This window comes from Acanthopagrus latus, chromosome 3 (assembly GCF_904848185.1).
Source record: "Acanthopagrus latus isolate v.2019 chromosome 3, fAcaLat1.1, whole genome shotgun sequence".
NCBI lineage: Eukaryota > Metazoa > Chordata > Actinopteri > Spariformes > Sparidae > Acanthopagrus > Acanthopagrus latus.
Window position 1 is genome coordinate 9,145,118 of NC_051041.1, and position 14,425 is coordinate 9,159,542.

A 14,425-nucleotide genomic window follows, 5' to 3' on the forward strand; every position below is an offset into this window, starting at 1 on the left:
CATCAAGGCGGCAAATGAATTCCAAATAGATTTTTGATGCAGACCAACACGAGACCTGATTAAATTATGAGGTTGAAGATATGGACGGGAAGCATGGAAGGGAAAAATGAGGGGCGAGGTAGACGGGAGTCGCACTCTTGATCCACCGGCTTGGCGTTAAGTATGCAGGGTGTGAGCCGGAGATTACGACAATGACCCCTTTTTATAACATAAAACTTTCCTGCGCCCCAACTGTCCCCCTATAAAATGAAGGGCAGAATCAAAGCTGTTAGCAGGCGTCTCATCTTTTGGATTTTACAAGCTGTATCAGCATTTATTATGTGGGATACCCAAACCACAAAACTAACCTTTTCAGTGCTGTCTGATAAAATGCATCACAAGCCAGTGACGGGAGCGAAATGCCACTATTTATTTGTTTTATATATTTAGCGAGGATTGTTTGTTTTTACTGTTCACAAAGGCCGACCGGGTCTATAAACCTGTGCAATACAGCTTAAAGGCGGGGGCGCCCAAACCTTTTCCCCTGGAGGGCCAAAACTAAAACTCAATGTTGGGACATGGGCCAGAAAATACCTTCAGTATTGTACTTTTATGATGTAAAAATCATTGCTAGGATCCAAGTTCACTTAACTGACTGACTTCCTGCACCAAGCGATACCACCACACCACCATGATTGCATTATGAAAGATAATAAATAATTATGGGGTCGATTAAAAAGCATTTTACCTCACAAAAAAAGCTACAACATCTGTGGTGTGGTATCATACGGCACCTTGGATTTGACGGAGCTGCCCGAGTCGCCGCCAAAACATTAGTAAGTAATTGAAATGGTGTTGTATAACTTTGTGACGTCTGATCAGAAAAAGGTGGAAGGATTATTCAGAGAAAAACTGTGAATAACAGTAACCTGAGCGATGACTAATGATGGCGTGACTCATCAAGCGTGGAGAAAACTTCGGGGTGGACATCTGCACCGTATTCGCCGAGCAAATGAATTCTTCCACAACTGTCGATTTCTTCTGGTGAGTTAAGAAAAAGGAATAAAGAAATAATATGATGTCGTCTATTCGTGTCACTGTGCTGGTATTGGTTATTTGTAAATATGACCCAGTAATAGTCGAGCACCAACCGACAGCCAGCTAACAGCTAATGGGAATACGTAACAGTCAGATTCCCTGTTATCTTTAAAGAGACAATCGATGACTTTTTTTGCTTGGAAGGGATCGAAGGCAAAGAGGGAGAGTGATGCAGGATGAGGCCAGACGAGAGCTGACGAGGATGTGGCATTAACTCGATGGAGAGCGCCGTTGTTGGTCAAAGTCGCCGGGCTGCTAGCGGCAGCCATGACCCTAACGTTGTCTTTATGACAGCAGTTCCAGCAGCACTTTCACAGGGAAACAGGAGGAAGGGTGGGAGTTGAGAAGTTGTCTTTAAGTAGATCACATCTATATTTTAAATAAACTCGACTTACTTACTAATGAAAGGTTAGCTAATGAAAGGTTAGCTCCACAAACGCGTTGGGAGACTAAGAGCATCAACGCGACACACTTAGCTGAAGTCTGTTATTTCCAGCTCCAGTAATGTGACGTGACGTACCAGCAATGTACTGAAAGGTCGTTTTAATTATCCCAATAATGTAGCAGTTATTATTCTAGCTATTATTATGGGCCATGTGACGTCCCTACCTGACAATCCTGGCTCAAATATGTATAATGGCTTGTGTGTATAGGTTCTAGGTCTACAACAACAGTGAAAAGGGGTTTTATTCCACCCCAATGTAGCTACCTCACCATAGTATATACATTTATTTATGAAATATTTGAGCAGCACAGCCCTCCAGCCTCCTCCCAAGAATATAAGTTTAATTTTTTGCCAGTGGGCAGCTTCCCATCCAATCCACTCACATCACACTTTCAAGCTCTAAAGACTTTGCTATCATATTTGTAATAGAACAGTTTCGCTTGAAGATGTAGCGATTTAAATGTTCCCTCTAACAATATAAGAGGGATACATTAAACCACTGGAGGTGGTGGCTGCCGCTGAAGGGTCAAATTACTTTTAGTCATTCTGGATGCACAGAGCGCTGGAGAGAGATTTCAATTTTCTTCAAATATTCTCATTACAGCGATGACGGCTGCCAAAGGGTCTCAGACCTTCATATAATTACATCTTCAATAGGAAAAATCTCAATTATAACAGAATACCTAATTATCACGCTGCCCGTATTCGAAAATTGCCCTCACATGAAAGGAAGAGCTGGAGCCGTATCATCTGCTAAGCTGTGAGGACAGTTTCCACTTCTCGTAACACCGCTGTTGTTAAGCACCCGAGAGCATTAGAGGGAAGACCTGTCACGGCTCAAGACCTGAAGGGGAATGAACAGAGAACAAGATATGACAGAGCACAAACCTGTGTCCTCACTCGCTGCCTTCCTTACAAAGGGACACTGATAACTCTGAGGGCGCTGGTCGGCGCAGAAACATCACCTCAAATGCAATCCTTCAGAGTAGGCCTTCTGCTTCAATAACAAAACAAATTATTTTGAGCAACTGCTGTGGCTGCCATATCGTTTTCCAGGCGATGTAGCGTAACAAGGCCCATTTCCCAAATAATCAAACCCTAGCCAGTGACCATCCACCTATCAACAGCTTTGATCTTTTTCCTACATGGCAGCCGCTTCCATCATAGCAGCAGTGTAATTTCCCAGTGGGTAACGGGCACTGCGGTGCAGACTCCCAGTGTAATGTACTGTGGAGCTACCATTCGGAAGTTGGAAAGCCCTCTTTGTGGAAAGCATTTGCATTCAAATCATTGAGTCTGAAATTGGTTCTACCTGTCTGGGATCAGAGCTATCTCCTGTGGGTTACCACTGCCAGTTAAGTGCAATTTTTATAACCTTGGAGCACAAGGAATGCTAATGGCTTTTGATGAAGGGCCTAACTATGTTTTCCTTTGGACTCCTCCGAAGTAAGAAGCACTCTGCCTCACCTGGGGTAGCTGTAGATGAGTCCCGTGGCACTTTCCCATCACAGTCCATGAACAGGCCATAATGGCCCACCAAACCTGCCGATTGCCCATCATAATGAAGCTGAGCAGGCTCGGGGTGCCTCAGACATCCAGAGGGACCAGGGAGGATTAAGAAGTAGACACACCGCGAAGAAAGAGAAGTCAAAGCTTTCACAATTTCCCTTCGGTTCATATCTATTAAATTCCAGGTTGATTAAAGTGCCTCCTCCTGAGGTTTTATCCGTAACCTTGCACAACTTTTAATATAACTCGTGTTTATTACACTGCGGAGTCAAATTACTGTTTACTGAGATCATCAGTCCAGATTGAACATTAATGTGTTTGTGGTCTTTTCTTTAACAATTATTATAAAGTTACTTTCCATTTAGTTCTGCCGCAAGTGCGGAGAATTCCTAACAGTGTGCCTCAATTAAAAACAAACTCTCTTATTATTTTTCTTAACTCGCTTTAAAGTTTAAGGTGCAATATGTAAGAATTGGCCGCCTGTTAATTCATGCTCAAAACAAATAGGTGGCAGAGTAACCGCTGACTGCTGCTAACTGTGGCTGCCCTTAGCTATGTAGCTCAGTTAGCTGTGCAGCTAGTGGTAGGGGGTGTGTGCTTGGGGATCAGGGGGAGTGTTAGTGTTTGCACTGCTAGCACAGGACCTTTGGACTGGGACAGGCTGGGGCTAGCAGGTTAGCATGCTAACTTGAGTGGTAACACAATACATAGAGATCATCATGTCAAAAATGTTATCTCTTCATGTTATGTTGATCATTTCAGTTGCTTTCTGAATGGTTTAAACTAAAATTCTAACTACTGCCCCTTAAAAAGATAAGCTGTGAGATGTTTTTAAAAAAATAAAATGTGCAGTCTACTTCTGTTCTCACCTGACCTTTGAGTCTGTGTGGCAGGGATCTATATCATACGTTGTATTTCATTTATCTTTCAGACACATCTCACATCATTTTTTATTTTTTTTTAACCTTCGCCTTCTCTGAAGTGGCTGCAGATGTTACACCAGGACCTGGCTTTGTGTGGAAGCAGTTAAGGCCTCCACGGAGCATGAACCCGGGAGGACTGACTGACAAGCCCGTAGCAATCAATTCTCAAGCATGCTGCTCAAAGGCAATACTTGATCTGTGCTTCCCCCGAGCTGAGCTCTGAATACTTCACGGCGATTTACTGACACCATGAAATTCAATTAAAAATGCATTTGGACATTGATCAGCTGATGAACCCAGATTGATTGTTACTCAGAGAGCAGCCTTGTTGTGTTTTTTTTTTTTTTTTTTTTTGTTCACCCAGGGTCCATTCACCTTCCCATACCATATTAATGTATTGATCCGTGCACCCACTCCTGGATCCATGCGAACCATTAAACATCCTTTCAGCGGTTCTCCATCCATCCATTTATGTGACTCATAGCAGATTCTCACCGAGCTAAAAATGGACGGCGTGCCACTTATCAGGCCAGTAGGCTCTGAGACACCACTGCAGCTCAGCAGCATAATGAAGCTAGGTGATGATGTCGAGTTAACAACCCGTTTAAACGGCGCCGTTCATCAAACTAATCTTCTGGATGTCCAGGAGAGATAAAGCAGTCGGATTCTAACAAACATCATGAATAGCTGGAGAGAGGAACGCCCCATTAGGAATGGAGAGACATGTTTAATCCAAAAACTTCAGTAAAGGTCAATCTGCACTTTTCAATCAGCGTCATTCACACATTCTCCTTTAACACAACCCGGAGGGGAAAAAAAAAAAAAAAAAACATCCTCTGCTGTTTGAGAAGCTTTCGTGGTACAATGAATGCGAGTGCATAAATTGAACGCCAGTGAATAAGACGCATTTGTATGCAAAATCGGCGAGACAGCCCAGAGATGGAGCTGCGGGCGGACGGACGTGCATGTAATCAGGTATCAAATCCGCTCGTCTCCTGTATGCGCCGCCTGCGCCCCGTGTTTGGCGGGGGCAGGTGGATGGCGGGTGCTGTTGTCTCGGAGCATCGGTCCACACGAGTGGCGCGGCCTGTTTCCACATTAGCACGGATCAGCTCCCGTGGGTACCATCTCAGTGGCTACAAACAGCAGCTACAACACATTCGGCCAAATAACCTCGCTTCTATATCCGGTAAGAACCCGTGCTCCCTTTCACCCCTCCTGACTTTTTGGCCAACTCAATCAATCTTTTGCCTCGCTTTCTCCTCCTGACAGACTGCTCCACTTTCCACCTTTCCAGCGCACTCTCCTTCCACTCCGCCAGTCTCTCCATTATGCCCACCTCTCCCCCTCCAGTCACATTCTTCACACTTTGCATCCTGCTTCTTTCCCTCCATCCATTTTCAAATTTCTCTCTATTCATCACCTTCTCCCTCAGCGACATTTCCCCCTCACCGCAACTTCATACAAACTTTTTTCGCAGTCGGGTGTCAGGGGTTCTCCCCTTCCCCCCAAAGGGAGCAGCCCTCAAACTCTAGCTGGGTCTTGCACACACCCACACAGGCCAACCTGGCGGTTAATGAGCCTGTTGAGTGAGTCGGCACCTTGATTCAACATTGATCACCGCGCCTCCGTACCTCGAAACTCTCAGGGAAGCTATTTGTCAGGGTGATAATGTATTTTTGCAGCACCAGATATGGCGTGCCGGGGACTGGCTTGTTTTTTCTGCACGTGGTCTCGGGGCCTGACAGACACGATTCAGGGTCCATACCGGGGTCATAATGTGCAGCGCGGAGCACACAGGGCTGTAACTCACTGCGGATCAGCCACACGCCGGAAAAAAAAACAAGACTTTCATCTTGCTGAGCGGTCGAGGGGAATGGCGATTTAGCCAAAGAAATTTGTGGCACATTTTCAAACTCAATTCCCTGCGATTCCTTCCCACGCCCATGGAAAGACTTTTAGCTCTGGCCTCCCGCTAAGTCATACGCATTAGTAGAAACACTGGGTGACTTGGGGAAGGAGTGGGGGAAGCAAATGAAAGCGCTGCAGTTGTTTTGATCACGCTGACACGGGGTGCCCAATTATGGAGATGCGGCCTGTCTAACCAGTGAGGCCAAACACCTGACGGGAGGAGGTGGCGGTGAGCGCGGGACGTCGCTCGCGGGTAGGCGAGGCTACCGCAGTGCACCGCTGCTCCCGCGTGCTCTCAAGATGTTCCACATCTCCCCCCTCTAATTGGCAGATGGCCTCAGATGCGAGATGATTTAATGGCCTGCGTGTGTGTTTTTTCCTGCCTCAGTCAGCCATTAGCAGGGACATCTGTAACGAGTTGGCCGGGCGCACTGCTGAGAGCGGAAGCTGAGAGCAACACTTTCTAATGGTGGGGGGGGGGGCAGTGCGATCGTGACGGACTCGGGCAGTAATCAAAGCACTCTGAGCTATTACTTTCGGGTTATGATAATCGAGACATCTCGTTTCAAATTGTCCGCGGCAGAGGAAAAAGCGGTATTAAATCGTCTCATGTTGTTTACCCCGGAGAAGCTGCAAGGAGTCAAACAGCACAGCATTACTGGGTATCAGCTGTGTGACGGTCCTCTTTGGACTTTCAATACACCACAGTAAGTCGCGTCGAGCTGCGCTTTATCATAAAAAGCCATTTTCATGGCTTTGGCACAAACAGCTTGGCATCCAAGTGATCCCATTTCTTGCAGCTGTGCCGTAACCATCTGCACTGAATGCCGCGCTCTGGGGTGAAAACATTAAGGCCTCCACCAGACTTTGGCCCTGAAGGCCTCTGAGCTCTGGCTCTCTGTCGCTGCCTTCGGTCTCGCTCCTCCCTCCGGAGCTCGTCTCTATAACCAGGGCTGGATGAGGGGAAGGAGCTGCGTCGCTGGAACAAGTGAATGAGGCCTTCAGCTGGTTCTCTATGCATGTGGACACAGCGGAAGAGAAGTGGCCCCAAGCCTAAGGCCTTTTTAAAGCTTGATGGCCATCAGTATTCCTGCCACAGCCTCTGAGGATTTGTCTGCTACCTGCAAACTGGGTCAATTTTTGCATTATTTTAGAGATTTGTATCCCACTGTGGAGGAAGGAAAGGTTTCTGCACACGCAGGCATGTAGACCCACACCTGCACTTTGTCTCTCTCTCTCTCTCTCTGTTTCCCTCTCTTTCACACACACACACACACACTCACACACACACACACACAGAGCACCTTGAATTCATTAACACAAGTGCATATTTGTCATTTTAACACACCAATGCCAATTCAAATCCACAGAATGTGCTAAAACTGTAATAAACGACAACGCTGATCCATGTTCCCCATGCTGAGAAAAATCATTTTAGACTAAGCGCACGCCTGAAAGACTAATTAAAATTGACAGATAGGGCCGATGCTGATTGTGACACTCAAAAATAACCGGAGCACCTTTACGGAGCTTAAACGCGAGTCAGGCTCTGTTATTACAGCCGCTCTCTACTCGCGTCAGACTGATGGGATTAACGGCGGTCATAAATCTGGAAACAGTTTGGAACGTGGCTCCGCCGTTCACATGGCGACATTAAAGGGGGCGGCGTGCAGTTTTGAAGAAGAAACTGAAAATCAGGAATATAATGTTAACAATATGGATGAGGTAATAATACACACTTGGGAGATATTTCCTTTTTCCATAACTGAATAAACAAGCTGCTCTCAGAGGAAAACAAGGTCCCCAGAACACCGTTTGAGGCTAGAAAGGTGGCGGGGTCCGCCAAATGCAAACAAAGTGAAACAGTATGAAATGGTGCTGTCCTCAGTAGAGACCTGTCTCTTCTGATCATACTCTCTCTCTTCGCGCACCTTTAATGAGGAGGTGACAGATCCGCAGCGGCGCCTCGGCTGTTTCCATCAGGCTTTTAACGCCGTTCTCTCTCTCGCGCTGTTTGATTAGAGGAAAACGTTCAAATATTTGAATTGCCCCACCGCCACATCCATTGAGTAACTTCCATACAGTTTTTTATTTTTTTTCCTAATTCTAATCATCTACCGTATGCATACCCTCAGCTGAGAGAGCCTGGGAGGTGACTGAGGGAGCGAGGAGCAGATGGGGGGGCGGTGATGAGATGCTGAAAAGAGGAGAAAAAAAGGGGGGGGGGGGGGGGGAATTGAGGGGGACAGGCCGGGCTGGTGGAACACAGCAGAAAAATAGAGAGAGGGGAGAAAATAACCAAGTATGAGATAGAGGGAGGCGATAGGAGAGACCCGCGTCTGAGGTGAATACAAATGGACAGAGGAGGAACACAGATAGGAGGGAGGAGGAGGAGGAGGAGGAGGAGGGTGAGTGTGTGTGTGTGTGTGGGGGGGGGGGGGGGGGGGGTTGTGTGAGGAGAGGAGATAAAAGAATGTGAGAAAGATGGATTCACTGTCGGCTAATGAGAAGACAAAGGCGGTAGAATCCACATCGATCTCTCTCTGCCCCACAGCGAGCCGGCTTCATGGCTCGCAGGTAGAGATAGATATGAGAGCCTGGGGAAGCTTACCTGAGGTAAGCAAGCTGACTGTTGTAGGAGAAGGAATCGAAGTCCGAGGAGGACAGGTTCAGGAATACATCTGTGTGTGTGTGTGTGTGTGTGTGTGTGTGTGTGTGTGTGCCCAGGCAGATTAATGGAAGTTTGAGCTTTGAGTGACAAACATTAAAATAACTGAGCAGGGTTAATGAAAACACCGTCTGCTTAAACGAGTCATTGTTGAGAGGCAGTGGATGGATTAAATGTGGGGGAGAAATCAAATATTTATATAGCGAGCACTCTGCATGCAGCAGAGCGCGGAGCAGCAGCGTGGAAACACTTTCCCCCTGCGGAGGTGCGTTACTGTACTCCAGCTTGATAAACAGAGAGCTTAAATCACATCTTCTTTTTTTTTTTTTTTCTTTTCACACATCTCAGACTCTTATCATAAACACCTGAGGATGCTGATCTCATTTTAATGTACATCAGTTGTTGTGTCATAAACAAAAGGAGCGCGCCACTGCAGAGGGGGACCGCCGACTTGTTGTAAACAAGTTGCCAGCGCAGGTGCAACGCCAACAAAAAGAGCGACACAAGTTAAAAAATAAAAACCCGGAGAGGACACTCACTCTATGTTGGAGCTGTTCCAGTACACCGCATGTCGGTCGCTGGCTCTCGACAGGTGCAAGTTCGCGAGCGCCAGCGTGACGAGGCTGAGAGAAAACGTTGCGAGAGCCATAATCCCTCTCCGTCCAGACCTGGATCCCCTTCTCGTTCCTTTACGCGTCCCCGCTCCGTCTGTCCCAGGCGACGCGTCGTTCACAACATCCCCCCTCTCTCTCTCTCTCTCTCTCTCTATATATATATATATATATATTATTATTATTTTTTTTTCTTCTTCCAAGTTCCCAGTTACCTTAACGACAGGCTCGACTCGGGCTGACTTCTCGCCGCTTACGTGTTCCTCAACTCAAATCCCATTGCGACGAGAGCCATGTGGACACCTTCACACTTGTGCCGAATCTGTTCTGGACTTCTTCTTTTTTTTCTCTCTCTCTCTCTCTCTCTCCCTCTCTCTCCTTTTTTTTCTTCTTCTTCTGGTGCGCACTTTTCCGGTCCGCTCCTTCACGTGTTGGCGGATCACAAGACAGGAGCGAGTGATAATAAGGCAACAGAGGCTACCACATTCACAAGTGACAGCGGAGGTCGGTGTTTGTTTGTCCGGATCTCCGCTGAAAGGTTTGTGGACCTGCCGCTCCTCTCATCATCATCATCATCATCATCATCATCATCATCATCTTCACCACCATCATCATCATCATCACCAGCAGCAGCAGCAGCAGCAGCAGCGGCAGCCACACGCTGCGCACACAACGCTACAAGCCCGCCCTCTGATGGAGGAGATGCGCTCACATGTCCATCTCCTCTGATGCCCCGCCCCCCTCAAAACAAACACTGTGTGTGTGTGTGTGTGTGTGTGTGTGTGTGTGTGTGTGTGTGTGTGTGTGTGTGTGTATTTGTGTAACTGTGAAGATAAAATGATATTCTCTGAATTAAAACTAATAGGTAAAAAAAAGCTTTTAAGATTGAAGCTTAGGTAAGGGACCCTAATTTTCACAAAACATAAAAGATTAAAGGTTAAAGAGGTCATATTGTGTTAATTCTCAGGTTTATTCTTTTGTTTGGGGGTCCTAGTAGAAGAGGTTTATGTATTTTAACTTAAAAAAAACAAACACTTTTTCTCACATGGTGCATTGCTGCAGCAGTGCAATGCTCCGTTTTAGGTACGGAGTGAGACATCTCTCCTCTACTCAATCTTTGGTGAGAGTTGTACATGCATTACATAAAGGGGCAGGATGTAACTGATCAGAGACAGAGTAGGGCAGGTCATGCTGAGCAAGGTAGTGTGATCTAAAATAACGCCACTAGTACACAGTAGCAGCTGACTGCCTGGAGTGTACGTATTCCATAATTTATATTTATATATATTCATGTAACGCCTGTTATGCCTGTAAATTCTCATTTTTGGGTGAACTTTTCCTTTAAGCTGGGAACGCGCTAAAAGACTAAACTCCTCGCTGGCTGTGAAAGCACTCATTATCACACAATGAATCATCATCATGGTTAATTACAAGCACACTTTTCAAATTCCTGTCAACAACCAGAAAAATGGAAGCTGTTTGATTTACAAATGGGTTTCAAATTAGAAGAAAAATCAACATGATGACGGAAAGTGCCTACTAATTGTGGGATCAGACTACACGAGGGATCGTGAAAGCCTGCAAGCTATTTTTGAGGATTCAACGCGTAGTCTGCCTTCGTTCCCAGCCAAATCATCCAGCCGAACTAGAAACGGACCACTGTTCAGCCTTCTGAGACTTTCTTCAGGTTTCTATGCCCTCAACCCACTGCGTCCAGCTCTGCTCTGAGGTTTCTGCCTGTTAAAAAACACTTATTTTGCTGCCCGACCTTTATAGTCAGTCTCCACAGTTACATAGACAGAAACTGCACATAAATTCATGGGTTTAGTAAAAAAAAAAAATTAGTAATAATTAGTAAAATAATTGGGACTTGAGGCTCAAAAGTCCCCACTGGTGGCACCTATGCCTGACTGTAATAGCCCTTTCACACTGGGCAAAAAGAAACCCACTGACATCTGGCTTTTGTCCTCAGTGGAAAAAGGAACAATCAGCATTAATTCCAGGGTCAAATAACTTTGCACCAGGGTATTTAAGGACTCTCGCTGATTTTCTGCACTTTTTTGTTGCAATCACATTCAAATTGGTGATTAAAAACTTTGTGCCCGTTTAAGCAGCACTTGAACATCAATCAGTTGCCACTGAGTTTGAAAGAGAGACTGTAGTAAAAGATTTAAAAAGTAACCACCAGAGCTGGAGCCCCTCCGAAAAATATGTAATCTAGATATATCGGCCAAATTCCAAAAATCTTCGCGATGATCCTTCAAAAGTCGTCCTTCAGACACTTGTGATGGAGAAACCTGTAATGGTATTTTACAGTCTAATGATAAACCTTATCGTCTACAAAGACACTAGTGCACTGGGAATTTTATATTTAGGCAGCTTTTTCAAACATCTTTTCCTGTATTATGATCTCTGAAAAAAGGGAGAAAAAAAAAGACTGCGTACTATAGTTGTGTTATCTGGAGCCTTTGTGAAGTCAGATGTGACAAGTCAGAAATAAAGCAGGGAAAAGGGAAAGGAGTCAATCCCCCGATACTGTTACTGTGGGTTTCAGTGGTTTAACTCGCAATCAGAAAACCTGCATATGCACACTGCTTTTGGTCTGAAACGGTGTAACTGTGATAGGATTTATAGTTGTTTATTTTGTTTGCTGCATTTTTAAAAAAAAAAAAAAAGAAAAGAAAAGAAAAGAAAGAGGGATTTCTTTTTTTTTCCTGTGTAGAAAAAAAAGATTTGGAGATATGAGGTTATTTTGGTTTCACTTTTCAACAGGAGTGATGGTGAGAATAAGGACTCATATTAATATTAGAAAATTAATAAGGCCGGTGGAAGGCCATCACAAGTAAAGTAATAACACACGTGTGAGTAATTATGTGTGTGTATGTGTGTGTGTATGTGTGCATCAATGTGTGTGTTTAGCGGTGAAATACAGTCCGAGGGGGGAGTGTATGAAAATTTGAGACTTTAATTAACCTGTTTAATTTCGCCGGTGGTGGTTTAACCACTCTATCTATCCTAACGGCAGCCCGCAGTATTAATGGCTCAGTTAATTCCAAATATTAAGCATTAGCCTCGGTTTGATTAACTCTGCCAATTTCATATCTCATAATAGTGTCCTTTTTTGGAGGGGATATCAGTGGTTTTCACACCCGCGAACATGCTCGCAGTCGCTGTTGGTGAAACTTTAGCCGAGCGACCCAAACATTAATCTGAGTGACCTCCACTGATGAATGAACGTTCGTTACGCTTCTTAACCGAGCCGCTGAAGGTCAAACTCGCACTTCTTTGAGCGAGGAGGGGAAACAGCCGGAGTCGGTTGAAAGCCAACGGCAGTAGCGAGCACCTTGCCTGAAGTGGGTGCACATGCACAACCACATGTTGAGGGTGTAAATAACATTGTTTCTAATCAGATTTGGGTCTTGGGGGCTTCCAGAGACTTGGATTACGCCAGACAAGCAATGTGAAGGGATTTTTATGGGTTTTTTTGTTTGTTTGTTTGCTGTCATAATTTGAGTTTATGGTTTCTGTTTTATTTAGAAGTTCTGCCCTCATGTGTCATGTTTTGCTTTCATTTCCCGCCTTTGTGTAGTTTGTTGCCCTTTTCCTGTGTTCACCTGTGTCCTGTTAGTTATTAAGCCCATGTGTATATAGTCTGTGTGCTCCCTGCTGTTTTTGTCAGTTCGTCTGTTTTGTTCCCCCGAGCCTGCTCCCGTGTCTTTGTGTCATTTTCTACCACGGTTTGTTTCTGTCTTATACTCCTCGTGTTTTTCCTAGGTTCTGCTTTGCTTTTTGATTTATTCTCTGCTTTTCTTGATTTGAACTTTGTTTAGCTTTTCTTTTTTTTTCGTTTTGTTTTGATCTGGTCCTGAGCTTTATTTTATAAATTGTTCTTTGCTCTGCCTGCCTACCGAGCGTCTTGCGTTCGGGTTCAAGTTGTAGATCTGCTGCCTACTTCCTCTCTCAGCTCTCATTCATACACACTGTCTGTCTAGTTTGCTCTCGTTCGCTCTCACTCACTCTCTGCCTCTCTGTTGTTTTTGTCAGTGATGACGCCTCTCTTGAGTGCCCTCCAGGCATGTTGCCGTGGTGACTGGAGTAAAGGGGCGGATGAAAGAGCAAGTACCATCACTTCTCCACCCCTCCACCCCCCATCCAACTCTCCCTCTCTGTCCCACTACCTATCTGTGCGGCTCCACTGGATTACTCGCCTCCATCCACTCTCACATTTGTCATCCTTTTGTCGCCTCGTGCTCAGGAGGAAAAGTGCTGCGTATCGGGAGCATATACTCACATTTCTTCATAAACTGATCATCTCCCGCTTCCCGTCGTGTTCGCCGACCACACAGTGGCAATAAAAGTGAGATGGAAATATAAGGAGTGACATTTAATATGTTTCCTGGACTCGTCTGAACCAGCAGAGGCACAAATGCATATTTATGACGTGCTTTGTGTGTACGAGTGTGCGTTCTGAACACACGCGCCCGACTGGAGCTTCGCGGCGTCCTAAGTTATTGAGCGCATTTGGTCTTTCGACTTTGCAACATGTGATGCACTGTTTGTGAATGTGCACTGCCTCCTGCAGTGTCTGCAGCTGCACAGGTTTGTATTTTGCAATAGGCGTCGGCGCAGCCTATAGTAACAGTAACCGTGGCTCGTTACCCCGACTCCGACTCTGTTTGTGATTAATTCATGAACAGCAGCTATGGGCATATTGATTATTCAGATAATTTGTTATCATCAATCAGCCTCAACACTTTCATGCGTCCTTGCTGACTTGATATTGATTCCCCTACCAACTTCATTCACGCAGTAAGCAACATCCCAAGTCGAGAGTGTGTTGGTTTCTTCCTCGGTGGGACTTCTTCAGTCCTCCTCCCGGCTCCTATCTGTCTCTAATTTCCCACGCCCATCTGTTCCTCATCCCCCTACGTCTCATTTCGGAGTAATCTCAGCTTTGCCGCTAATGGATTAAAATGAGGTTGTCTCGATTGAGTTTAACGTCCAGTGGCGGTGGCGGTAAACAGCGATTTATTTGACTAATCAGTTAATCAAGTGAAATGTCAAACTTTGAATACGTAGCAGCTGTGACACAAATAACAACAATTCAAAGGCACAGACAAATATGCACCTCTGAGCAGGAGGCCCAGTCCGAACACACCCCCTGACCCTACCCTTCCATTTTGCGATTTCACGCCAAGGGGTGAAGTGTCGCTATGGTCATTTCCTCATAACAAGCGCAAAAGAATCAACACTAATTTGCCAGTGTTTTGGTAGCTAGCTA

The 14,425-nt window shown here is 45.5% G+C and overlaps 1 protein-coding gene across 1 annotated transcript in view; it reads right to left on the bottom strand.

Annotated features, from left to right (window-relative positions):
- efna3a (ephrin-A3a) overlaps positions 1-9,745 on the bottom strand; it is a 70,110-nt gene extending 60,365 nt beyond the window's left edge. The window contains exon 1 of the mRNA XM_037093777.1: positions 9,073-9,745. Coding sequence (XP_036949672.1) covers positions 9,073-9,182 — 110 coding nt within the window. The 5' untranslated portion in view covers positions 9,183-9,745. The remainder of the gene's footprint in view (positions 1-9,072) is intronic.
- Between the last annotated feature and the right edge of the window lie 4,680 nt (positions 9,746-14,425).